This window comes from Balaenoptera acutorostrata, chromosome 2 (assembly GCF_949987535.1).
Source record: "Balaenoptera acutorostrata chromosome 2, mBalAcu1.1, whole genome shotgun sequence".
NCBI classification, from domain to species: Eukaryota; Metazoa; Chordata; class Mammalia; order Artiodactyla; family Balaenopteridae; genus Balaenoptera; species Balaenoptera acutorostrata.
The window spans coordinates 37206908-37234380 of record NC_080065.1 but is presented as its reverse complement, the minus strand read 5'-3'; the positions used below and the strand labels follow the sequence as shown (position 1 = coordinate 37234380).

At 40.2% G+C, this 27473-nt stretch overlaps 1 protein-coding gene across 1 annotated transcript in view; it reads left to right on the top strand.

The window, feature by feature from the left end:
- Positions 1-27473, top strand: part of MROH2B (maestro heat like repeat family member 2B) — a 60826-nt gene that overhangs the window by 16107 nt on the left and 17246 nt on the right. Inside the window, exons 12-28 of the mRNA XM_007192267.2 lie at positions 75-197; positions 941-1054; positions 3205-3361; positions 3508-3548; positions 4175-4316; positions 4882-4925; positions 8745-8852; positions 12040-12156; positions 14765-14872; positions 15424-15576; positions 17887-17913; positions 18638-18757; positions 18968-19047; positions 24374-24509; positions 24605-24700; positions 24942-25031; positions 25354-25474. Of these exons, the coding sequence (XP_007192329.2) occupies positions 75-197; positions 941-1054; positions 3205-3361; positions 3508-3548; positions 4175-4316; positions 4882-4925; positions 8745-8852; positions 12040-12156; positions 14765-14872; positions 15424-15576; positions 17887-17913; positions 18638-18757; positions 18968-19047; positions 24374-24509; positions 24605-24700; positions 24942-25031; positions 25354-25474 (1777 nt within the window). The remainder of the gene's footprint in view (positions 1-74; positions 198-940; positions 1055-3204; positions 3362-3507; positions 3549-4174; positions 4317-4881; positions 4926-8744; positions 8853-12039; positions 12157-14764; positions 14873-15423; positions 15577-17886; positions 17914-18637; positions 18758-18967; positions 19048-24373; positions 24510-24604; positions 24701-24941; positions 25032-25353; positions 25475-27473) is intronic.

Here is a 27473-nt window from a genome sequence, read left to right as displayed (position 1 = left end):
TGAAGGTTACAGAATAGGAGAATCTAAATTTCCATTCAGAGTAAAATGTTGTGAATGCATTTTCCTTACTCTAGGTGAGGAATTCCGCCCTCCTCCTCATCCAAACCATGTGTGAAAAATGCTACATTGAAGCCCAGGAAGGCTGGCCACTGATTGACTACATCTTCTCCCAGTTTGCAATGTCCAACAAGAATCTGGTACGAAGAGGGCGCCATTTTGATTGCTGCCCTGTAGCAAGTTCAGTTGACTCAACTGGATTTTAAAAAAATATCTGTGGTCCAAGTTAGAAACTGACTTAGAGGTTATATTTCAGCCTTATCACTTTCATTAATAAATTTTTCAGCTTCTAGTGTTCTCGGTTTTCTTTCAGTGATATCCTTTTTAACTTATAATAAACCCAAGGTAGGTTAAGTCAGTTTTTCCTAAAAAGGAGGCAACCTGACCTCAAAAGCTTGGGGGTGGTTTGGAGAGAGGCAGAGAAAGTGAATTGTTTCTAGAACACAAGAAACATCCATACTTGCTACACGGGTTCCTTTGGAAGAAGAGCCCGAAAAACATGTGCTTAAGATCTCAGTAATCTTAGCAAATTTATTGCAACTGAAATTACAGTCCACTCCACTAGGAAGCAGTGTCCTTGGAATTTTTTGCCCCAGAGAAAAAGGGGAAAGGCCTGAGGGAGAAAAGGAGTAATTGCAGTCCAAGGATCCTCACAATGTTTGCTTTTCTGCTTCAGCCAGGGTTGTTTTTTTCTAACCCATTCCTCCAAAGAGCACTTTAAAACAGGAGTAGATACTGGAGACCAAGATTGCTGGATTCCACAAGCCCTTTAAGTTGAGTGACTGCATCCTCCACCCCAGAGGCTAAGAACACCTCCAAGTAAGGTCAGAGGCAACCAACAGCAGGGATTATGAACAAGTCACCTATTTCATCTTTCTTAAAGGAGAAACCAATGAAACCTAACTCCCAGGAGACCGAAAAGGGAGAGAAATGTATCCAAGAAACAAGCCTGGAGGTCTTAAAAACCCTGGACCCACTGATCATTGGAATGCCTCAGGTAAGGAGTCTTTTGTCACCACTCATAGGTAATTTGATCACCTTTCTAAAGCTCTGTCCATTTAGGAGTAAAGATACGAGTTGGTACTCCATGGGTCATCAGCTTTTTGATGCTCTGACTAGAGGAAGTATGTTGGGATGCTTAGTGCCAGCACATAATAGTTCCTCAAAAAGGTGTAAAATTAGCTAAATAATCTTTTATATCTGGATGGTAAATGGCAGTTTATAAGCATCTTAAAATATTATTTTTCTTCTTCCCCTGACATACTTAGACACGTATTGTAAGTGGTGATTCTAATGCAGTGAATGCTAAACTTTCCCCATTTATCTGGGAAGGTGTTAAAAGCACACATTCTCAGACCTCACTTGAGGCCTAATATAACCTGAACCTCAAGGGGAGGAGCCTTAGAATCTGCATTTTGCTTAAGCAAAACAACCTGGAAAAGGATTTAATGGCCAGAAATACATGGCACAGCCAGGAGACAATCAAAAGGCCAGTTTAAGGAGATCAGAGGCTTTATCTAGGATGGTTTTTTAAGGTGTCGGTTTTGGATTACCGGGGCTATTTATTTAAAATGCAGATTTTCAGGCCATATGCCAGACCTAAATGAATCAGCATATCTGGGCATGGGGCCCATAAATCTGCCTGCAAATAAATGCCAACATTTCTGATGCATATTAAAGTTTGGGAAATTCTGATCTAGTAGTAAATGATGAAAGAGTAGTCTAAGGCCAGACTCTAAAGGGTCTGAAATGCCAAATTCCTTCCTTGTCCTTGATGAGCCAATGAAAATTTTAAGCAAAGGCTAAACATTTTAAATGATAACTGTAGGAAATCAGTGTATTGACACTGATTTAAGAGTAGACACTGATTTAAGAGTAGACTAAGCACAAAGAGTCTATATATGAGATGAGATGAGATGAGATTCATAGGGGCTGGAACTGGGTCATAATAGTAGGAAGGGCAATATGGAAGGGCGTGAGAAATCTTACAGTTTAAAAAAGACTAGGCTTGGGACTTCCCTGGTGGCACAGTGGTTGAGAATCCGCCTGCCAATGCAGGGGACACGGGTTCGAGCTCTGGTCCGGGAAGATCCCACATGCCTCAGAGCAACTAAGCCCGTGCGCCACAACTACTGAGCCTGCGCTCTAGAGCCCATGCTCCGCAACAAGAGAAGCCATTGCAATGAGAAGCCCGCGCACCACAACAAAGACCTAACACAGCCAAAAAATAAATAAATAAGTAATAAAATAAAAAAATAAAATTGTTTTTTTAAAAAAGAAAAGGATTAGGCTTAGGCTTGGTGATTAAACACAGATGCCAAGACAAAGGGAGGAGTCCAAGTTGACACCTAAGTTTCCATTAGGACGTGAACCATAATGGAGTTTTTCAGGGGACGTGAAACATACAGACTACAGAAATCAGGTGTTGCAGATTTCCAGAGCAAGAAGATCAGCACCTGGGGAATTCCCTGGCGATCCAGTGGTTAGGACTCGGCGCTTTCACTGCAGGGGCCCTGTGTTCAATCCCTGGTCGAGGAACTAAGATCCTGCAAGCCATGTGGTGTGGCCAAAAATAAATTAATTAATTAATTAAAGAAAGGAAGAAAGAAGAGGAAGAGGAAGAGGAAGAAGGAGAAGGAGAAGGAGAAGGAGAAGGAGAAGGAGAAGGAGAAGAAGAAGAAGAAAGATGATGATGATGATCAGCACCTGGAGCACAGACAGCAACAGCAGCCCAATCGCCATCCCTTCCCCACCCTTCTCACTTTGGACAGTTCGGCTCCAGTCTTGGAGTTTGGAGAAATATTTGGGGCATTTTTGGTTGTCATATTGACAAGGGGTTTAACGGCACTTGGTGAGTGGAGCCCCGCCCTTCCTGCAGTGACCCACAGTGACGACTTGTCCTGTCCCAAATTCCAGCAGCAACCTCACGGAGAAACACTGACCAACACTCACTGCAAGTAGCACCTGAAAGTGAATGTACTGTGCAGAGACAGTGTTTCATGATTTCATTTTGATTTGGCCTGAAGAGCAAAATAATAACACGTGAGAGAAAGTTTTCTAGATTAGAGGGAAACACACAGAGAGGACCAAAGAGGAATAATGAAAAAGAATAAGCAATCCTTGCATCTTGCCTCATGTTTTCCACAGGTGCTATGGCCAAGAATCCTGACTTTTGTGGTACCTGCAGAATATACGGGAACGCTGAAATACCTGTTTAATATCATCAGAATTCTCTTTATGGCAGAGGAGAGGAAGAAGAATAATGCCAAGGAGTCAACAGCACTTGTCCTCTCTACAGGAGCTGGTTTGTACATTCAAAAACAAAGCAAAACATTTCTCTTATGAGAGACTAGTTTCCAGAAAGGCTACAGGGCTTTGCTTGTAAACCCAAGCCCCCTCTGATTTTTTCTAGGCCCCATAGCAGTAATGAAAATTGCTTTCTCTTTCTAGTGAAACTTCCTTCACCACAACAGCTACTGGCCAGACTTCTGGTGAGTGAGTTATGAAAAACCAATGTGGTATGAATTTAAACCAATATAGACAATTCAGCTCCAAATAAATGATAATAAAAATTACATAGATATTCCAAAACAAAAGAAACACTAAAATGGCATAATAAATGTTCTGCTATACTAATGACACTGATGAAGATTTATTATTTGCAAGATTATCTTCTCACTCTGAAATGTTTGTTAAACTTTATTTATGATTTTTTAAATAAACATAGACTGAATTTGATCCATAAGAACCATTCAAACAAATTCCACATCTGTTGTTTAGATTTCTCTCTCTCTTTTTGGCCATGTATGTGCTTGAGCACTATTTCCACATGCCCTTATTTAATTAATAGATATATCTAAGTGTTGGTATGTTTCATTTATTTTTGGTTGATGGTTTCCATATATTTTTACACCTTTATCCTCAGAAGAAAATTGGGCAGATGGATTGTCTAAGTATTAGCTTTGCTCTAGAATAAGTAAGAATAGACTGTGATGGTTTGTTAAAAGATTATCTAATGAAGGATTCAAGAGAATCCAGAACAGTGATAAAAAGGAAAAGGTAGGCGAGCCTTTTAAATATCCCTGAGTTGATTAGCAATTTTTCTTCCTTCCTCCAGGTAATATCTATGCTCGCCAGCTTAGGGAAATTACGTGGGGTCGGTGCAATAGGACTTTTGAAGATATTGCCTGAGATAATTCACCCAAATTTGGTAGAGCTATGGAAAACACGCATACCTGAGCTCCTGCAGCCTCTGGAAGGTACAAGGGAGTGGGATCAGGTCTTTATCCAAGGAGACAAGAACACAAGGAAATGAGGCACCACTTCTATGTCTTAAGCCATTAATGTTCATATTAGGCAATAAAAACAATGAACTTGACATGCAAGGTCGACAGCTCTATTTTGTCCTGGACTCCTTATGTTCTATTTCTCTACCAAATACTTATATTGATATTATAAGAGGACCAGGTGTGTTACATATTTAGCAGGAACTTTTACTTTTGCTCTGGTCTTTGCTTTTTGTATTTAGAGAAGCTCTCTTTTGGTATTGTTCTAAAAAGTTATTATTCATCCATGCTAGAATATTAAGACATGGTAATTCAGTAGTTACTGTTGAAATTGGCAAAAAGCCTGGATTTTTATCATGGATTGAAGACCCTCTGTCCAGCTGACTAGCAATTTAGAATTGCCAGCATAGTAAATTTAATCTGAAATAACCATCCTGCATAGGGAGAAAGCTTGAAATGGAACAGTAGCAGCCGGTGCTGGCCTGGATACTAGGGTGGGGTTTTTTTGGGCACTTATTGCATCAATTTCTATTTCTAGGAAAGAACACTAGTATCATGCTGTGGGAGACCATGCTGCTTCAGGTAAAGATGGCTCCTAGGCTAATTGTTGATGATGGGGTGATGAAATCACCTAAAGTTACCCATCTTAACTAAAAAGAATTAGATTCCAAAGGACAGGAAACAACATTTCCTTTTCTTGAGAAAATCACTAGACTGTTAGACATGATCACGTAAGAATTTTATGCTCTTTAAATCACCACAATTTGGACAACAATCTTTAGTCTTCAGTTTGATTCAGAATTTAAGACAGTTTTGAAGATATCACTTACTAATATTTTTCTTACTAATATTTTTCTCCATCTTTCTTAAATCTTCTCTAATTTTCAGTTTTTTTCCTCTCCTTGCAATTGTATTCTTTCACCATTCATAAAAAGAAACAGAGATTAACATAATTTCCACTTCTTTGCTCCTAAATACAACTCCATTTCCTCCTCTACCTGCTTCTCACTATCTTCTGATGTCTAAACACCAAAAGGCCATGTTGTACCCCTTCTCCAGAAAAGAATCTTTCTCTCAACCATAACTTTTTGGACCTTGACAAACAAACAGTGCCACAGACAATGCCAAATCCCCAAAACAGTAAATTGCAGACAGGAGTTGGACATTGGCTTTACAGAGAGCATTTTGAGTTCAGGAGCCCACAGGAGATCAAGGAACCCATGGGCAGGGAGCTTTTAATCCAGCAGAGTTTTGGTTCTTAAGCCACCTATATAGGAATTAACTATGGTTTCTTTCTTTATTTTTTTTTTATTGAAGTATAGTTGATTTACAATGTTATGTTAATTACTGCTGCACAGCAAAGTGATTCAGTTATACATATATATACACTCTTTTTTTTAACGTTCTTTTCTGTTACGGTTTATCATAGGATATTGACTATAGTTCCCTGTGCTGTACAGTAGGGCCTTGTTGTTTATCCATTCTGTATATAAAAGCTTCCATCTGCCCACCCCGACCTCCCACTCCATCCCTCCCCCAAGCCCCACCCACTTGGCAACAGCCAGTCTGTCCTCTATGTCCATGATTCTGTTTCTGTTTCATAGATAGGTTCACTTGTGTCCTATTTTAGATTCCATACATAAGTGATATCATATGATATTTGTCTTTCTCTTTCTGACTTACTTCACTTAGTATGATCATCTCTAGTTGCATCCATGTTGCTGCAAATGGCATTATTTTGTTCCTTTTTATGGCTGAGTAATATTCCATTGTATATATGTACCACATCTTCTTTATCCATTCCTCTGTCGATGGACGTTTAGGTCGCTTCCATGACCTGGCTATTGTAAATAGTGCTGCTATGAACATAGGGGTGCATGTATCTTTTTGAATTATAGTTTTGTCTGGATATATGCCCAGGAGTGGGATTGCTGGATCATACGGTAATTCTATTTTTTGTTTTCTGAGGAACCTCCATACTGTTTTCCATAGGGGCTGCACCAACTTACATTCCCACCAACAGTGTAGGAAGGTTCCCTTTTCTCCACACACTCTCTGGCATTTGTTATTTGTAGACTTTTGAGTGATGGCCATTCTGACCAGTGTGAGGTGGTACCTCATTGTAGTTTGTTTTTGTTTTTTTGTGGGGTTTTTTTGTATTTATTACTATTTATTATAGAATAGGTAACTGTTTTTTTTAGAGAAAGCTCAGGGTATTTTTAATGGTTTTTAAATTTATATTTTAAAAAATACCTGTCAAATGTTTTTGAAGAATTTGATTATAAAATTTGCTAGATTTTTAAAATATTTTAATTTTATTGGATTATAGCTAATTTACAATGTTGTGCTAGTTTCAGGTGTACTGCAAAGTGATTCAATTATACGTATACATATATTCATTCTTTTTTTAGATTCTTTTCTCATATAGGTTATCACAGAATATTGGGAAGAGTTCCCTGTGCTATACAGTAGGTCCGTGTTGGTCATCTATCTTAAATATAGTAGTGTGCGTGTGTTCATCCCAAGTTCCCGATTTATCCCTCCCCCTCCCCCCCAAATCCTTTGGTAACCATAAGTTTGTTTTTGATATCTATAAGTCTGCTTCTGTTTTGTAAATAAGTTCATTTGTACCTTTTTTTAAAATTAGATTCCACATATGAGTGATATTGTATGATATTTGTCTTTCTCTGTCTGACTTACTTCACTTAGTTTGATCATCTCTAGGTCCATCCATGTTGCTGCCAATGGCATTATTTCATTCTTTTGTATGGCTGAGTAATATTCCATTGTATATATGTACCACATCTTCTTTATCCATTTCTCTGTTGATGGACATTTAGGGTTGATTTGTATTTCTCTAATAATTAGCAGTGTTGAGCATCTTTTCATGTGAACTATGGCTTCTTTAAAATATCAGATTTCAGTGACCTCTCCACAGCACCCCACCCCCAACACCCCCCTTCCAGAATCAGAATCTCTAAGTGGGGTACCTGCGAGCTCACAGGTCTTAATGATACCCACAGTGAATCTTATCCCATATGAGGTTTGAAAGCAATGGCTCTATGCTTCCTGGTCCTTAACTCTGGGATCCACCTCTCCTCCTATATTCAGGCTTCTTTTATCTTCCCCTCCCTCTCTCAAAGTTTTTATCTTATTTTCCCCTGCTACCTTTTTTTTTTCTTTTCTTTTCTTTTTTCTTTTTTTTTATTTTTAGCTGCATTGGGTCTTTGTTGCTGGGCATGGGCTTTCTCTAGTTGTGGCGAGCAGGGGCTAGTCTTTGTTGCGGTGCACGGGCTTATTGCAGTGGCTTCTCTTGTTGTGGAGCATTGGCTTTAGGCTCACGGGTTTCAGTAATTGTGGCACATGGCCTCAGTAGTTGTGGCCCACAGGCTCTAGAGCACAGGCTCAGTAGTTGTGGCACACGGGCTTAGTTGCTCCGTGGCATGTGGGATCTTCCCTGACCAGGGCTTGAACCCATGTCCCCTGCATTGGCAGGCGGATTCTTAACCACTGAGCCACCAGGGAAGCCCCCTGCTACCATTTTAAAATAACTGTTCTTACTAGGAAGGAAGGTTCTTTCTCGAGAAGCCTTGAGAACAGTTCTTTTCCTTCTTCCAATCTTGAGTATACTTCTTGGCTTCTTTTTCCAAACTGTCTGCATTTGCTTTCTTCCCTTATACTGCCAAGGTTGTACAATTTTTTCTCTTCAAAGGATCCACTGAACGAGTTCTTATTAAGAAAATGAATACAAATCTTTTCATTGGTTTTGACATTGTGTTCTTTCTAAGCTTAAGGTAGAGAAAACACAGGAGAAATTGTAGATTTTAGAAATTGCAAATGGATTTTGTCCTCCAAAAAGACAAAAACACCTTTTTATGTATTGTTCAGTGAAGAGGGACATGGGTTCAGACAACTGATTGTGGCCCTGACTCAAAATAATTGATGAAATTAGGAATATTTCATTACTCGAGTTGAAGTTGGCAACTTGTGCTTGTATATTTAATTGGTTCTTCAAGGCATTTAATTCACTATTCCAAAAATGTCCCTTTTTCTTAGTATGGTGTAAAGCAAACTAACTTTGACAAATGGAGTTTTTTCCAAATCTACCCAAACCTTGAAAGATGTTAAGTTCAATTTTAAGTTTCAGATTGGATGAGTTTCTATTTTAAGTTTTTCGGCAATTTTTACTTAAAAGGAAAAAGGAAGGCACTTACACGGAGTTACTTGCCCTTCCTGCGCATCTAATTCTTAATGGGAATTCGGAACAGGTTGTTATGGGAAGAGGAATAATCCCATGTAATATATACTTTATACTTTTAGAATACATTATAACAAAAAAGCACCAAGAAAGCACATTAAACCGTCACATTAGTATCTGACTTTCACCTCCTACAACAACAGTTGCTCAAAGAGTCGTTATGGAAGATCAATGACGTAGCCTGGACCATTCAACTGAGTCGGGATTTCAACCAGCAAATGGACAGTTATGGCAACACCTCTGTTGAGAAGGTTGGTTTTTCAGCTCAGAGACCTTAGCTTCCACTTTATGACCAAAAGGAGGGAGAAATGGTTAGAAAAATGCTCCATTCTCTTCACCTTACATTTGACCAAAAGTTACAGGGCCACATCTATCTGCAAGGAAAACTGCCGAGTATAGTGTCTTCAAGGTAAATACATGCCTAACTAAAATTCGGGGGTTCTGTTCTAGAGAAGGAAGAAAAATGGATACTGGAAGGCAAATAGCAGCCCCTACCATAGCACTAGTTTAATGCAGCTTATGCCTTGGTTTCCATTGGGCCAGTCTTGTGAGGCTGGCTACGAGAAACAATCTACTACAATTTTTTAAAAACTTGAAAAAAAAGAATGCTCAAAGACCACTTCTTTCATTCCTCTCTCTCCACATGACCTCTACCAAACCCTCCACATTGTAACCATCCATTCCAAATGGGGTTTGAATCCAGCTTCTGCTACTTACTGCTTATGTAGCTTTAGGTAAATTTGGAGCCTCAGTATACTCATCAACAAAATGGAAATTTTATCTACCTCTGAGGATTGTAGTGTTACGAGGGTTCAATGAGATAAAGTATATAAAGTCCCAAGTGAAGTGCCTGGCATGTGGCGTGTGTTCAATAAAAAGTAGATGGTGGTTATCATTGTGGTTATATTATTCCTAAATTCTTTTTTTCCTGAAAAAACATTTCCTAAGTCATTAAGTGTTCCCAGTATTAAGTGTCTCTTCCCACAAATTCTTTATTAGCAACCTCCAACTCTTCTATGTAATTTTCAAAACTCCCCTCACTGATTGACTCTCTAATTTGGTACAGAATACTGATTCTCCAAATTGGTCTATCCAGCCTGCAGACACACCCATCAGGAAGATTTGGTGAGCAATGACTCATCTTCTTATACACGAACTAGCCTTGTGCATCTCATGTAGTACCATTCATCCAACAGCTTCCAAACCCACAAGATTAGTCCAAGATGATGGTTGTATGAGTAGGCAGAGCAATTCAAGCAATGAGCTGCTTAGATAGCTCTCAACCTTTACACTTAACACCAGAAAAGTAACTGTACTAACTAGCTTTAGAAGCATAACAAACTACCCTTGGTGGCTTAAAATAACAGGCACCTAGTAAGCTTACAATTTTGCAAGTTGACAGTTTGAGTCAGGCTCAACTGGGCAGTCTTCTGATCTCAACTAGCTTTACTGCAGTGTACTGGGGGTTGGCTGGTCTGGGATGATCTTAACTAGGACAGCTTTTTTCTGCCCCTTGCAGTCCCTCATCCTCCAGCAGGCTAGCCCAGGCTTGCTCTCATGGTGGGGGTGATGAAGTATGCAATGTCTCCTGAGGTCTAAGCTCAGAAGGGGCATACTATTGCTTCTACCAATTCCATTGACAAAAACAAGTCACAAGACCAGCCCAGATGCAAGGAATGGAGAAATAGACTCGTCTTGATAAGAGCTGCAAACTCCCATAGCAGGGAGACGTGGATAGACGTGGGATAGAAAGGTTATGGCTATTTTTGCAATCAATGACATTTTTTTCCCCAATTCTGGGTTTCTGATTTCTGGGATTCCTAGCCAAGTCCCCAAGTAAGAATGCACTATACATTGACTCTGACCAAATTCAGCAGAGAAACAACAGATCAGCAGTACTGGGGACCACTGAGGCTAGCTAGCCCTTCACATGTAAGTCTTATTTCCCCCTGATCAAATCAATTTTTTCTCAGCACAAGACTTTTCCAGACTCTTTCCTATCCTTCTCCCAAGATGGAGTTAAATAGACTCTAGCAGCTTTGACCCTAATTAATATTTACTCCAGTGCTGTAAACAGTTTTCCTCATTATGATTCCATGATCATGGGGGTCTTTTGCCTGGACAACCAAGAGTGAAGTGGCTGCTACCTTGTCAGATTCTTACTCTGATTTTACTCTTACTCTGGTAGTTCTTCCACCTGTTTTATCACCTTAGGTCCCCTTCTCATCCCAAGTCAGACTAATGCGTACAATTTCTCCTGAATGTACTAATTTAACTTCATTTGTTACTAATCTAGATTTTCCTTTCCTCCTGTGCCATACATCCTTTCTGATCAATAATGACCACTCCATAGCTACAATCCTTGGAACTCTGCAGGGTCCTTAGAGTGGACTTCCAACTTGCCACTTTACTCTCCTGTGTGTAACAAGATGGACAGTCTAAATAAAGAGATGCCAATCTGGTATTATATAGCTGTATATACACACATGTTCATATACCTATTTACATCCAGGCGTGTGCTATACTGTTCAAACACAAGCCACTGAGGGGCTGCCCCACACCTCGAGGCATAGCTCTACATCATACGTGGCCTCTAACAGAAGATAACAGGAAGACACGACTTACCTACTTGCCTTTTCTCCATCCCGACACTGCAGAAGTAACCAGGGTAGGGCTGGCATGATGAATCCAACATTCTCACCACCTGTAAGGGAAGTGGAAGCCACAGAATGATTCCCCACATGCTCCGCCTCCAGTGTTCCTCCATGGGGTGCTTTCCCTCCCCAGTTTAGAGTTCCTTACTAAAGACACAATGCATATGTAAAAGTTCTTATGTGAGTTTTCTTCTTCACTCCTAATACCATTCTGGCAGCACTTCTGGACAACTCACTCTACTCCTGGGAGAGAGATAATAGTAGAGCATACAAAGTATTATTTTCAAAATTACTGTACGCTAAATCTCCTAAACTATAAACTAAGTCAATATACTGTGGAGTTTGAGAATATCTGATGACATTATCTTCAAAATAACCCAATTTTATTGAGTGTGTTAATGCAACGAGCACTTATTAGCTACCAGTAACTGCCCACTGGAAATAATCAATAAGACCCTCTGCAGCCAAGAACTGAAATTCTGAGCACAGCGACAAATAAGAAAATTAAAAATTACAGTAGAGAGTGAAATGTATTATGATGGTGGAGCACATGGCATAGAGGAGGACAGAAGAACACAGGTAGAGGACAGAGCCTTGGCGGGGGGGGGGGGGTGGGGGGGTGGGGAACGCTTTGAAGAAGAGATAATATAGGAAAGTGCATGGTTAGTAAGCAGTCGTAAGTTACCTCAATGTCTTTTCTTCAAATGACTGTTTTAACTCTTTCCATTTTTCATCAGTCTTGCTTTCCAACCTTTAACTGTGTTGCTTGTCCTTTGTTTTCCAGAAATTTCTTTGGAAAGCCTTGGGAACCACCTTAGCGTCCTGCCAAGACACAGACTTTGTAAGCTCACAGATTAAGGAATCTCTGGTTGCTCCCAACCACCTGGGAGATCAACGCCAGGTGGGACCCCTTTCTCTCAATTTCCTCTCATGACAACGATAATGAATTCCCTCTGGAAAACCTCTGACAGTCCTTATGTTAATGTCTTACTTATTCAGAATTATCCATGCATACATTCAAGAGAGTCCAACAGAATTTTTCAGAAAAATGAAACTTCCTTATTTAAATATCAATGCTTCATTATCTAACCAGATTTGTGAAAATATTGAAAAATGAATTTTAATCACTCTTACTTAACGAGAGTATTTTAAATATATTTTGACCTTGGCTTTATAACTTAAGAGTATGATTGTAAGTATCAAAATCATTAAACTTGTAAGCTGAAAGTAAGCTTATATACCATTGGTTTTCCACCTAGAGAAAATATAGGTATAACCTGGAGAGCTTTTGCAGAGTGTTTTTGCCTCTTCCCTACCCTAGCCTAAGCTGGAGAGCATATGTGAATGTGGGAGAAAAAAGAGGATGTCTGTTTAAAAAAAAAAAAACTCTCCAAGGCTAATAAAGACCAGCTAGTAAAAAATAAATTTTCATAGTCTGTCTTGTTATATACTCTTCTCAGAAATTCTCAGATGTTTAGGGTCCTTTCCCCATCGTAAATGGCTAGAAACCACTAGACTTACTGAACTTTTGAAACTGTTTTTATATTGCTATTTTAGTTCTTTTTTCCTTCTCAGATATTCAGTCTTCACATTTCTCATTGGCATTATTCCTAGCACCATTTTTCCCATCCTAATTGCCCTTTTAGTTCTGCTCTGGGCTAGGAAACAATGTCAGTTTATTTCAGATATAAGCATACAATATGGCCGTCATTCAAGGTCTGAGGGGTTCACAAACTTTAAAAGATGAACTTTGTGACATCCATTTGAGCTTCTCAAATTCCTCTTTTACTTAACTTTACTTCAAGTTCTTGAGTGTGTCCCACACACTCAAGTCACTTAGTGAATGACCTCTGGACGAGTAAGGTGTTAGCACGTAACTTTCTTAGTCTCACTGAGCCTGCTGGCCGCCCATCTCCTGAGCATGACTCTCTCCCTCAGGTGACACCTGAGCTCTGATTCTGATGTCAGACTAGCTGGATTCAAATCTTGCCTCTACAACATGCTACCTACATCCCTCAGGTTCTTCCAAGTAAAATAAGGGAAAACAGAACCCTTCTCAAAGTTCTTATTCATGGATAGTGCTTAGTGAACAGTTTCAGGAGAAAAGAGCTGAGGTTGCAACTGTGAGGAACTGGAGAGAGAAAATGGACTCAGGGAAAGATGTAGGACATCTGTGCAGATTTGAGGGCCCCGCTGGGGGTTGAAATCATCTTCTACTGCCACCTATTTTCTCAGTGGGGTCACTTTTTTTTTCCAGTAGCCTCCTGCAGATGAGGTGTAGGGATAGGTGATCGTCAAGATGGGGAGTCAGATTTATCCAGGGCTTGGGTTTTGCCAGACTTACATGATAGAAAGACAGTGGGACATAGGTGGAAAAGTAGGGGAAGGAGTTAAGATGTTAGGTAGATGGGTTGGGAGAGGAGAAACACAGAGCACTGTGGGGTGACCCAGAGGCTGAAAGACACAGGACCCAGAGGCTGAAAGACACAGAGAGGTTTATATCTTAGGCCATGACCAAGGAACACAGAGACATCAGGCCACAAGCCTTTAAAGATCTCTTCCAGGCATCTTCTGATAATGGAGAGTATGTGGCCTAGTATCTGAGGACTAAGAACAGTGCTGGTTGAGACCTTGGTGACAGTGGTCATGGTGGTTCTAGCAGGGTTGTGCAATCAGATGAAATATAACAGGACTCATAAACAAACTGCCATGAAGGTACAGTAGTGAAGTGAGCCTCAAGCAAGACAGGTGGGAAGAATGTAGGCAAGGGGGGAAATATGACCATAGAGCGTGAAACAGGAGCTACCAGCTTTCAACATTTTAGCCACTTGAGATACAGTAAGGGTTCAGCAGGAGAGGGATTCTATAGAAACGACAGTCAACTCTAGCTCAAAAAAACCTCCACTGGCTTCCCACTAGTCTAAGATTAGAAATCCAAATTACTGGCTGTGGCCTGAAAGGCCCTACTCAGACCAACCCCCACTTCCTCTCTCACCTCATCCTGCACTTCCCCTTGATTGTTCCTTCTGCCCTCCTCGATAGACCTCAGGGCCTTTGCACTTACTCCATCTGTTTAGAACTCTGCTTCCCAGGTAGTCCAATGGCTCAGTCTCTTGCTTATTTCAGGACTCTTCTCCATGTCACCCTGTATTGAGGCCTTCTCTGGGCACCCTATTTATATTGCCAACTCCCCCCAATGTGCAGCTTCTACCCTTTTTTTTTTTTTTTTTTTTTGCTTTTCTTATCTCCATAGCACTTATCACCTTCTGACATACTATACATTTACATTTACATGCTTATCAAATTCATGTGTTCACTTTATGTCACTTCTCTGTCACTTCCCCAAGACTTCCCCTGGTTGTACACTCAAAAGGATGGGGAGTTTGATGTGTTTTGTTCAGTCCTGTATCCCCTGCACCTAGAACAGTTCCTGACACATAATAAGTGCTCAATAAATATTTGTTGAATAGATGAATAAACTCAAAATGTCCTATCTTTTCCGATTTTAGGGAATAACATCTATCTTAGGATACTGTGCCGAGAACCACTTTGAAATTGTTTTAAAAGTTCTTAAAACATTCCAAGATCGGGAAAAGTTTTTCATGAATCGATGCAAGGTAAAAAGAAGAATCTTTTCCTCCAAAGCCCTTGGTCATTGCAAAGGCAAATGACACTGACTCCTTCAGTGAATATCCTTTCTCTGTATTATACTTGCTCCCATCCCCAGGTCTTTATTCCAGGTCAGAACTGTCCGAACCCAAGCCCTGAAGAATGACCAGCTAGGTACCAAGTCTCCTCCACTTTCTGTCACTAATGCTGACCTGGGAGGCCCTAAGGAGCTCCGTGTGTGCCTAGGTTTGTCCCAGCTGCTCAGGCCTCATGGACAGTTTCCATTGTGTACACTCTGCTTCCCCTAAAGGAGAAGGATTTAATGAGTAAAAAGTAATGAAAGCCTTCTCACAGGTACCTCTCTTAACGCCTGATAAATCCACAACACCGTCCTGTGTGTTTAAATTTATATCGGCAAGAGTATCAGCTTTAGACTAATTGTAATAATCTCAGTCCCATTTCTTAACCCCCATAGTGGCCCATAGAATTAGGAAAAAATATGAGAGAAAAAGAAACTCCTTCAGTCATATTTTTTATGTCTCTCTTTCCTCCTCTTCAGGGTATTTTCTCTGGGAAAAAAAGCCTGACCAAGACTGACATCATGCTAATCTATGGAGCCGTGGCCCTTCATGCTCCCAAGAGGCAGCTCCTCCCCAGGCTTGATCAAGACATTGTGTCCCAAGTCCTGTTTCTTTATGGCCAGTGCTCTCAGGTAACGACCAACACAGGGCCACCTCAATTTCCAAGGCTGGGGCTCCCAAAACTTGGAGGGACTCAGCTCTTGGAAATCTTCATGCTCAAAGGATACAGACCAAAGGAAAGATAGGGTATGGTATAGTATGTTTGGAGGATGAGAACCTATGGAAAGAGAACATTTTATTATGAAACAGAGTTGAGCAATTTGTTTCTTTCTTAAGACCTTGGGCAGTTCACATCCCACCACTCCCGTGTTGCCTTCCTAGACCAGTTGTACCCACCATGATCTCACCCTCGTTTAAACTTAAAGCAATGACTCCTGTAGTACTTTAGGGCAGCTGGCTTATTACTTCCCTGTAATAGTCTCTGATGTGTTGCTAATGGTAGCTGTTTAACCTTTTATAGGGTAATACTTATAAGCCATCTAAAAGAGTACCTCACAAATAGTAAGAGCCATTTATGTATTTTTAAGTGAGTAAAATGCATCACTTGTCAATCTACTCAATCTACATCAAGTTGTACTAATTTCCCCCTCCACCTTCATCCCAGCCACGCTGACCATCCTTGACGCCCCTCAAACATGCCAAGGATGCTTCTGCCTCAGAACCACAGAACCGAGTTGGAATTCATCCAATCGTTTCTGTCCCCCATAGCACTTTTTGTGTCTTTAATAAAATGCTTTCTACATGTTGTCAGTTCAGCCATTTTGCGGATTAGTACCAAGTTAGCCACCTAAGACCCACCTAGCAATCAAGTTTAAAATATGGCTTCCCAGATTCATTATCCAGGGAGGTTGCCTCAGTAAGTCTGGGGTGGGGTCTGCCATTTGTATTTTTTAAAGGTTTATGAATGATTCTTATTCACAGCCAGGTTTAGGGGTTTTTGCTGATTACCTGCACATCTGCTTCTCCCATTAGATTGACAGCACCTTGATGTTAGGGACTGTATTTTATGTTCCTTTATCTTATCTTCTGTGTCCTCCACAAACCACCTGTTTGATAAATCTGTGCCCTTGACATTTATTCATGTGTGTATGTGAGAAGAATGGACTCATAGGGAGCTCACGGTATTGTAGATATAGGTACCTGCTAGTGGAAGGATGTAGGGCAGTGATCCCCACACCTCAGCTGCATGAGAATTACCTGGAAAGCCTGTTAAAAATAGAGATCCCTAATGAATCAGTCTTCAAGGATGGATCACTGAATCTGTAATTTTAACACCTTCCTCAAAAAGTGATTCTGACATACCCAAAATTTGATAAGCAATGATGAGAACTGAAAACACAATTTTCAAAGACGTTTTATGTTACATTAATATTTAGTCCATCATGGAGGAAAATTATTATAAAAATAAAAAAGGAAAGAGACAAAGATGTTTCAGATAAAGATCACTGGACACTTTGAGGTTAGTTCTGCTATAAGGCAACATTTGCACAAGACAGTACCAGAAAAACCACAGGGATTATGGCAGAAATGGGGTGAGGGGAACAACATTCAAAAAACCCCATCAATGACACGTTAAAAAAAAACCAGAATTAAATTTTCAAAAGTAATTTTAAAAACATTTAGGAAATATATAAATACTACCAAGAAATGACGGCACGTTTCCTTGAAAAACACCTGGAGTCAGCTGTGCAATTTATGAGCTGCTATGAAATGGTGGTGGGAAAGAGGGTTATCTGAAATCTGACAAACAGCTGTAATGCCAGATTTGAATGACAGCAGCTCACCACACACAGTAAACAAAGGCAGCTGACAGATATTCAAGGTATGTGCACAAGTCTTCCTATGCGGCTCAGTTCAACTGTTGCACCTTTTTGCTCTCACGGAAAAAACTGTGCATAAGGAAACTCAAAATTCAGAATATGCTAAAAGTATTCCCTCATGTATCAGTTTCGTTGGAACAAATTTGCATTTTCAACAAAGGTGTTGTCGCAGAACTAACTATATCTCAATTCCAAAGTCAGCTGCCCTATTAACTTTCATTTTATAACTTTTCACTGCTCTTTCTGCCAAGAGCCTTAATACCCTTTTTCTTGCCAAAGTCTGATAGAGCCTCTTTAAAATGAGAAGCCTGAAGCCCAAAGGCTTGACACCTTTATGCTGCTTTCTGTAGTTTAGTCATGATTCACCCAGGGCAAAGAATCTACCAGTGTACAAGGTCTCCCTTTGAAACTGGGGGAGGGAGGCAACAGCTCCCACCAGCTGGAAAGACTCGGCATCCTGCTTCACTGTTGTCCTTCAGGTTGATGGGTAGGTCTTTTTGTTGGGATGAGGGAACTCTAACTGCTGCTCTAGTGTCTGCTTCTGCCTTTGATTTTTTTCAGGTTCTGGGCATGGCTGTGATGAACAAGGTATGCAGCATATGTGATATATTTGAATACCTGTGTTTGAGTATAAATATATTTGAATACAAATCATGCTCCCTGGAAGTACAGTAAGCATAAATGTTCTCTTGATTTGATTCCACAGGAAAGGATCCCAAAATATAACTAATTAATCCAGTTCTGAAGCCAGGAACCCTGAGTCTAAGTTAAGACAGAACAAGGAGCTGTATTTGCTTCTAGGTGGTTTGGAAGTTAGACTGTAAACTAGAACAGTGTTCTTAGAACTGTAGGTTGTAAACCACCGGTAGATCATGAAATCAATTTAATATATCTAATAGATCAAAAACAGCAAAATGTTTGTAATGAAATAAAAGAGAAATAGAAGAGTATAATGCATATAGCAATAATAAATATCATAAAACTTTTATTTCAGTTATGTATTTTATATATATATATTCACTATATTGCGCATGTAAGTACTGGGTAGAATTGTAAACTGTTCCCTATTTTGATTTCTGATCAAAAATGTTTGAAAGCCACTGCTCTAGAGAAACCTCAATTTAGGTGGGAGCTGGAGGGGTTGGAGATTGACCTTAGTTTCTCAACTTCCCTGCAACTTGGATCCGAGACTAAGGTGGAGATGGCAAAAGGAGCAGTTTCACTCCTGTCTGGGCACATATTTCAACCCTATTTGTAGAACCGGGTGTGGTGCCTAAGACCCTGGCTTGCACTGTGAGTCATTTTGCTTTAGGACATGGATCTGCAGATGAGTTTTATAAGAAGTATCACGGAAATTGCCATTGCTGTCCAAGATGCTGAGGATGAGAAGTTCAAGTTTTCCTACAAGGAGGTGCTGCTGGGTTACATGCTGGTGAGTGTGCAGGGAGGACATGGGCAAGACCCTGAGAAGTTCATTACCGAGAGTGTAGGTAATGGGTAAAACTCGCCAGTCCCGAAGAACAGACCTTGGCCATATTTCTGCCTGAGGGTGCCCAACGGTCCAATGAGGTTTCCACCTCTTTGCATCTAGAAACTCCCCTGGTCCTTCCTGAGACAGCTCACCTCCTTGTCTGTGTTGCAGGACTTCATCAGGGATGAGCCCCTGGATTCCTTGGCTAGCCCTGTTAGGTGGAAAGCCTTAATCGCCATCAGATACCTCAGGTAGAGAATTTTTTGTTTGTTCTCCTTGAAAAAATATTTCCTCCCCCATCTCCTCATTCTGATCAACTGACTTATCGATCGGTGCAGACTCTAGTGCACCGATCAAACATGAACACAGTTCATCAATAGGTTATTTCAAATGGGGGCTTTTTCTCTTTCCAGAGTGACAGAATTGACTGACAGCCTGATCATTTGTTGACTCACAGGGACTAGCGGAGCTGCTTATAAGAGTCAGACTTATTGATATATGAGGACTGAAATTTCTGTGCAAAAATAATTTATCTTGGCCTGTAGGCAAATTTTAATCTTCCCATTAGAAATATATGAAACCCTTAATCACACCCTAGTTTGGTTAGCAGCAATAAGCCTGAAGAAGATAATAATTTTAAGCACGTTTTTAAAATAATATTTTTACCCTGCAGTAAAAGAAATAGAAGTTCAATGTTAAAACTTGGAAACTATAGAAAGTTTTTAAAAATAATAAAAATCATCCCAGTCTTCCCCTCCCCCTTATTATCCACATTTTGGTATATTTCCAGGTCTTTATTTCTAGTCTTCCATGTTGGTTACAGAGTTGAGATTCTACTCTGCATATGATTTTTTATCCTGTTTTTTTTTTCTCACTTCATCTTACATATTCCCATGTTATTACCAACTCTTCACAGACATCAGTCATTTTTTATTAAATTTTTTAATTTTTGATTGTGGTAAAATATACATGTTTATCATCTGAGCCATTTTTAAGTGTACAGTTCAGTGTGTTAAGTACTTTTACATTGTTGTGCAAAGCAATCTCCAGAACTCTTTTCATCTTGCAAAACTGAAGCTCTGTACCCGTTAAACAACTCTTCATTCCCTCCTTCCACCAGCCCTGGCAACTACCATTCTACTTTCTGTCTCTGTGAATTTTATACTTTAGGTAACTCATGTAAGTGGCATCATACAGTATTTATCTTTTGATACCTGGCTTATTTCCCTTAGAACAATGTCTTCAAGGTCCATCCATGTTGTAGCATGAATCAGAATTTCATTCCTTTTTTAAGGCTGAACAATATTCCATTCTATGTGTATACCGTATTTTGTTAATCCATTCATCTGTTGGACATTCATCTGATGGGTGTTTTTCACATTTTGGCTATTGTAAATAATGCTGCTATGAACATGGGTGCACAGATATTTCTTCCAGACCCTGCTTTTAATTATTTTGGGTATATACCCATAAGTAGGCCTGTTGGATCATATGGCAAGCCTATTTTTATCTTTAGAGGAACCACCATACTGTTTTCTCCGGCAGTGACACTATTTTACATTCCCACCAGCAGTGCACAAGGGTTCTAATTTTTCTGTATCCTTGCCATCACTTTGTTATTTTCTGTTTGTTTTTACAGTAGCCATCCTAATGGGTGTGAGGTGGTATCTCATTGTGACTTTGAGTTGCATTTCCCTAATGATTAATGACTTTGAGCATCTTTTCATAGCCTTATTGCCTCTTTGTATATCTTCTTTGGAAAAATGTCTGTTCAATCCTTTGTCCCTTTTTTTTTTTTTTTTTTTTTTTTAAAGAATTGTGCAGGTTTTATTTTATTTTATTTTTTTAAAGGATTTTCTTATTTATTTATTTATTTTATTTATTTATTTATTTATTTTTGGCTGTGTTGGGTCTTCGGTTCGTGCGAGGGCTTTCTCCAGTTGCGGCAAGCGGGGGCCACTCTTCATCGCGGTGCGGGGACCGCTCTTCATCGCGGTGCGCGGGCCTTTCTCCATCGCGGCCCCTCCCATCGCGGGGCACAGGCTCCAGACGCGCAGGCTCAGCAATTGTGGCTCACGGGCCCAGCTGCTCCGTGGCATGTGGGATCTTCCCAGACCAGGGCTCAAACCCGTGTCCCCTGCATTAGCAGGCAGACTCTCAACCACTGCGCCACCAGGGAAGCCCTCCCTTTTTTTTTTTTTTTTGGTTCTTTTTGTTGTTGTTGAGTTGTAGAAGTTCTTTATATATTTTATATTCTGTCTATTCTCTATAAGGTTATTAACCCCTTATTAGATATATGATTTGCAAATATTTTCTCTCATTCCATAGGTTGTCTTTTACTCTAAATTGTGTTCTTGATGCACAGAAGTTTTTAATTTTGATGTAGGTCCATTTGTCTATTTGTACTTTCATCATCTGTGCTTTTAATGTCATATCCAAGAAATCATTGCCAAATCCAATATCATTCCCCTCTGAATGGTCTTGGAACCCTTGTTGGAAATCATCTAACCATATACACTAGAGTTTATTTCTGGGCTCTCTATTGTATTCCATTGGTCTGTATGTCTGTTTATTTATGCCAGTACTATACTGGTTTGATTGCTGTGGTTGTGTAATAAGTTTTGAAACCAGGAAGTGTGAGATCTCCAACTTTGTTCTTTTTCAAGATTGTTTTGGCTACTTGGGGTCACTTGAGATTCCATGTGAGTTTTAGGATGGATTTTTCTACTTCTTCAAAAAGTGTCATTGGGATTCTGATAGGAATTCCATTAAATCTGTAGACTGCTTTGTATGGACATCTTAACAATAATAAATACTCAAATCCAAAGACATGGAATGTCTTTCTCTTTATTTGTGTCTTCTTTAATTTCCTTCAGCAACATTTTGTGGTTTTCAGAGTACAAGTCTTTCACCTTCTTGGTTATTTCTAAGTATTTTATTCTTTCTGATGCTATTGTAAATGGAATTGTTAATTTCTTTTTTTGATGGTTCATTGTTTAAGTGTATAAAAATGCAACTGATTTTTGTGTGTTGATTTTGTATTCTGCAATTTTTTTTTTTTTTTTTTTTTTGTGGCTGTGTTGGGTCTTTGTTGCTGTGCGTGGGCTTTCTCTAGTTGCAGCAAGCGGCGGCTATTCTTCGTTGCATTGTATGGGTTTCTCACTGCGGTGGCTTCTCTTGTTGCGGAGAATGGGCTCTAGGCACGTAGGCTTCAATAGTTGCAGCACGTGGGCTCAGTAGTTATGGCGCTCAGGCCCTAAAGCACAGGCTCAGTAGTTGTGGCACACAGGCTTAGTTGCTCCACGGCATGTGGGATCTTCCCGGACCTGGGCTTGAACCCGTGTCCCCTGCATTGGCAGGCGGATTCTTAACCACTGAGCCACCAGGGAAGTCCCTGTATTCGGCAACTCTGATGAATTTGCTTATTAGTTTTAATATTTTTTGTAGATTCTTTAGGATTGTCTATGTATAAGATCATGTCATCTGCAAACAGAGATAATTTACTTCACCTTTCCAATCTGGATGCCTTTTATTTATTTTTCTTATTTAATTGCTCTGGCTGGAACTTCCAGTATTATGTTAAATAGAAGTGGCGTCTTTGTCTTGTTCCTGATCTTAGAGGAACAGTTTTCAGTCTTTCACCATTGTGCATGATGTTAGCTGTAGGCTTTTCACATGTGGCATTTATTATGTTGAGGTAACAAACATCATTTTTAATGGCTGCCTAATATCTTGGTGCATAGATATGCCTCATATTGTTACATTTAATTATTAATCAACCTCCTATTGCTACATTTAATTATTTACTGTTTTTAAAAACTATAAGTAATACTTTGGTGAACACCCTTGTGCAAAAAGTGTTCTCTGAACTTCTAATTATAAAAGTTGACAATTTGTTTCAACAAATATTATTGAGCTGCATCCATGTATCAGACACTGAGCTAGGTTTTAAAAGGACAATGTTGAACAAAATACGGCCTTGCTCTGAAGGAGTTTTAGTCAACTAGGGGAAATAAATGCGAAACACATTCACATAATTTCTCTAAAACTCGATAAGAAGCAAAATAAGGGAAGGCACAAGTTGCCATGTTTACAAAGATGAGGGAAGTTTAAAGAAAGTGCAAATAAATCTTGAAAATAAATTAAGAATTAACCAGCCTCCAGAACAGTATTGTCAAGTAGAAATAAAGTATAATACAAGTTACATATGTCATTTAAAATTTTCTAGTAGCCACTTTTAAACGTGTAAAAAGAAACAAGTTAAATTAATTTTAATAATTAATTTTAATCTAATATATTCAGTATATTATTTCAAGTATTTAAAATAAAGAAGTAATAAGATAATTTACATGATTTTCATACTAAATCTTCAAAATCCAGTGTGTTTTACAATTACAGCATATTTTAAATCAAACCAGCCACAACTCAAGTGTTCAATAGCCACATGTTGCTAATGGCTATCCTCACATGGACAGGACACCTGTAGAACTTACAAACTAATCTCTAATGGCAGAAAGCAAATCAATGGTTGCCTTGGGCCAGGGTAGAGGAAGAGACGAACTGCAAAGAAGCATGAGGAAAAATTGGGGGATGATAGCAATGTTCTATATTGATTATAGTGGTGGTTCCATGAGTATGAAACTCATTTGATTGCACACTTTAATGGATGCAGCTGGTTGTGCGTAAATTATAGCTCAATAAGTTGAGTTTTTTAAACAGCCAGCCAGACGGTAAGGATGAGAAGATTGTTCAGCATCTATCAACACATTTAACACTTTCAATAGAGCTGTCCCAGCTGTTACTGACTTTTACTCTCCAGTGAGAGAACCAATTTCACCTTTCTCTGACAGTGTCATCATTTTTAACTTCTTTGTTAATTTGGTTGCTGACAAGTGGTATTGTATTGTCTTAATTTACACTTATTTAATAACAAATGGAGTTTTTCATGTTTATTGAACATTTGCATTTTTCCAAGTTATGTCCAGGTTTGTTTATATCCTCATAATGTCTATAGTATACGTCAGAAAGAAAGAGAGAGAGAGAGGAAGGAAAGAAAGGAAAAAAAGAAGGAAGATTCCATTATCATTTATTCACTTGTGCATTTATAAGAACCTATAGTATGTGTGACACTACATATAACATGAGAGGACATATGAAATTTATAAAACTCACTGCTCCAAACTTAGAATCTCTCTCTCTCTCTCTCTCTCTCTCTCTCTCTCTCTCTCTCTCTCTCTCTCCCTCTATCACACACACACCCACGCACACACAATCGAGTGCTGAAGAAAATAAGTAGATTAATGTTAGATCATATAATAAAGGGTAAAGTAATACAAAGCAAGTGATGGTTTGTTTATCACTCTAATAAATTAGACCTGAAGCCTGTGGACTATGCCCATCGCTACAGTCTGGTTCTATGTCCCCAGTCTCTCTCTACTTCCATCACCACCTCCCTCAACATCCCAACCCATCAGAAATGTACCTGACCCCTTCAGACTGGCAGTTCTTGGGAATTCTACTGGCTTATGTTTTGTCTGTCAACTTAATATCCACTCCTCTACGTGGTTCTCGTTTCAGTAAACTGAAACCTCAGCTCTCACTGAATGACCATCTTAATATTCTCGAGGAGAACATTCGGAAGCTGCTGCCCCTTCCACCTCTGGAAAAACTCAAAAATGAGGGCGAGACAGACAAGGACAAGGAGCACATTCATGTATGAGGGGGCGAGGCCCGAGGGGAGTGAAGCGTAGAGTAGAATGAATGAACTTGCTCCCCTCGGCCTGACCCTCGCACTCACTCTGATTTCAGTTTCTCTACGAGCGATCCATGGATGCTCTGGGGAAGCTGCTGAGGGCCATGATGTGGGAAAACGCGAAAGCAGAGGACTGTCAAGAAATGTTCAACGTGAGTAGGGCCGCTGCTCAAACTGACTCCCATGGTCCCTAATCGGTGCTCCAAGGCACCCTCCAAACTCTGCCTCATCCTCATCTCAGGGACTCCTCCAGCCCGACCCACGTAGGGCCAGCCCACTTAAAAAGGGTTTGTGGGGATGCCAGCACCCTGTTCCAGAGGAGGCAGAGCGAGAGAACGAGAGCGAATGAATACGAGGATACTAAGGAAAGGACTTCTACTTTTTGACCAACAGCTTCTCCGAATGTGGCTTGTTTCACAAAAAGAGTGGGAAAGGGAAAGAGCCTTCCAGATCACCGCGAAAGTGCTGACAAATGATATTGAGGTAAGGAAGCCCCTAAAATGGATGGATGGCACTGCTTGCTAACAGCGGGGACCCCTGAGGCCGCTGGAATCCAAAACTCGTGCGGGATGGATCTCCAGTCCCAGGTGGAGTCTTTCCGGAGAACCACCAGCAAGGTCTGTCCTAACCCAGAGCGTCTTTGCTCGCTTGCTCGCTTACTTGACCAACGCCCTTAAAGTCCGAGATTCCATTTTATTCCAAGGGCCTGCATGGAAGGAACAAGGGACTTAATATCCAGTGTTGGGACTATCCTGGGACATCGTCTAGCCACCCCATCACCTTGGGGTCCCCCTTTGTCCTGCAGGCACCAGAGAACTTTAAAATCGGCTCACTCCTCGGCCTCCTGGCTCCTCACTCCTGTGACACCCTGCCCTCCATCCGCCAGGCGGCTGCAAGCTCGGCTATTGGTCTGTTCTGCATAAAAGGTGAGGGAAGGATCTGAAACCCACAGATGCAGAGAAGATACGTGGTTTTTTTTTGTTCTCAGCTTTTCTCCTCATCCATCTATATCTCTCTCCTTCCTCCTCTCGCTCTCTCTTTCTCTCTTTCTCGTTCTCCTCCCCCAGTTCAGCCATCTCTGAGTTCTGTTACCATAATTATGTCACACAATTTGTCTCTCTTTTAGATCCTTTTTCCTCAGTGGCTCTGCCTTCTGGTTTTTTTAAATAAAGATAATAACACCAGAGCATGATAAAGAGTCATTAAAGCAGGTGAAATGTTTCGAGAGAGTCCGATTTAAATCACACAGCAACTGGGCATATTAGCAAAGCTTTCTCTATCACACAGCTTTCTTCCAGACGAAATTGCACTATTATTATGGTGCTAAAGTGCCTTTCAGAGTTTTCTAAGAGAGATAACTTTGTGGAGGTTTTTCCAGCTTGCATAGCAGGACCTCTGTCTGCTCTGCCAGGACATGTGAATAACTGTCAATGTCAGGAAATATAAGGAATTTTAAAACATCAGTCTCAGGCTGAAACCAACACTCAGGGCTTCCTGATTAAATCCAGATGAAATCAGCAGGTGTTTCGCCGAGGTGGGCCCTGCATCGTATGCACAGTTCTCTGCAGACCAGGTGCAGCCAGGAACACTCAGCCAGGTTGACTGCAGCTCATGCCCACGCTCGGCTCTTCATTCTCTTAGGTACTCGGTGAACATTTCTTGAGTGACTTTTCATGTGTCAGGCACTGTTCTGATGCTGGAAGCACAGAGATATTATAATTCTAAGATTCGCATAAGAAAAGTATGTGAGATTTGCTGTGCAAAAGCTTTTGAGCCAAAAGGTGGGATTTGGTTGGGGGCAGAGGGTAGAGTCAGTCAAAAAGGACAAACTATTCAACAGAGCCCAAATAGGTCTCTTGGGATATGGGACAGTCAAAGGACAGTCCCTTGGGATATGGGAAGATAATTCATGAAGGGTATATGCTTTTACCAAAGCCTGGGGGGAAAAAATGAATTAAGGAAGTGAGAACTAAAGGAGCATTTTAATAAGAGAAGAAATGTGCCAGAGAGGGACCTCATAGGAAGAAAGGAATTAGAATTCTATTATTGTTCTACCTATTCTCCCTTTAGTGTCCTTTATTTTCCTGAAACATGCAAAGTTCAGGTCCTTAAATATTCTTTGTTAACAAGAAATCCCATACTTCATTATTCACGTTAACTATTTTTCTTGGTTGACCAAATAAATATGGTAGAGAGAGAGAAAAACGATGATTATTTTTTTACTAGATACAAGTAACTAGTGTGATACTAAATTAAATACCCATTTAATACTCATGGATGTTGTTCAGTCAGTTGTTAAAGCAGATGAGGGATGTGAGGTTAAGAAATGTACCAGTTGCTTGGACAATTGAAAGCAGTGGAGCTGGACTTTGAGCCCAGGTCGTCTTCCCATTGGCTAGGCTGCCTTCCAGAGTGGTTCAGGTGTGAGTTTCCACAATTACTATACTCCATTCAAACAACAATCAGAATATCACTAGCGTTTAGGTCTGCATTTACAAATTGATACCAACAGTCACTTACACAGTTGCTGATGTTCCTATTACAATGGTTGCCTTACCATTTCCTCCAAAGTGGCTCAGTGCAGAACGGAACTCCAACAGAGACAGCAGTATAGCAGAGGAGTGAGAGCCTGGGCATTGGTGTCAGACCAGGGTTCAGGTTCCAGCTCTCCTATCTTTACTAACTGCGTGATCTGGCCAAATGGCTTTACACCTCTCTGCCTCAGCTTTCTCAACTGCAAATAACCTCAGATCATTTTTAGGAGCAATGAGATCATTACGTGCGGAGTATTTAGCATGCTGCTGGCATGCAGAAACTGCTCAATCAGTGTTTGCTCTTATGCTCACCATCTAATCAGACAGGCTTTAGTGGGTTTGTTAAAGGCATCCAACAGCTGAATTAGTGTCACATCAAAATACAGACAGC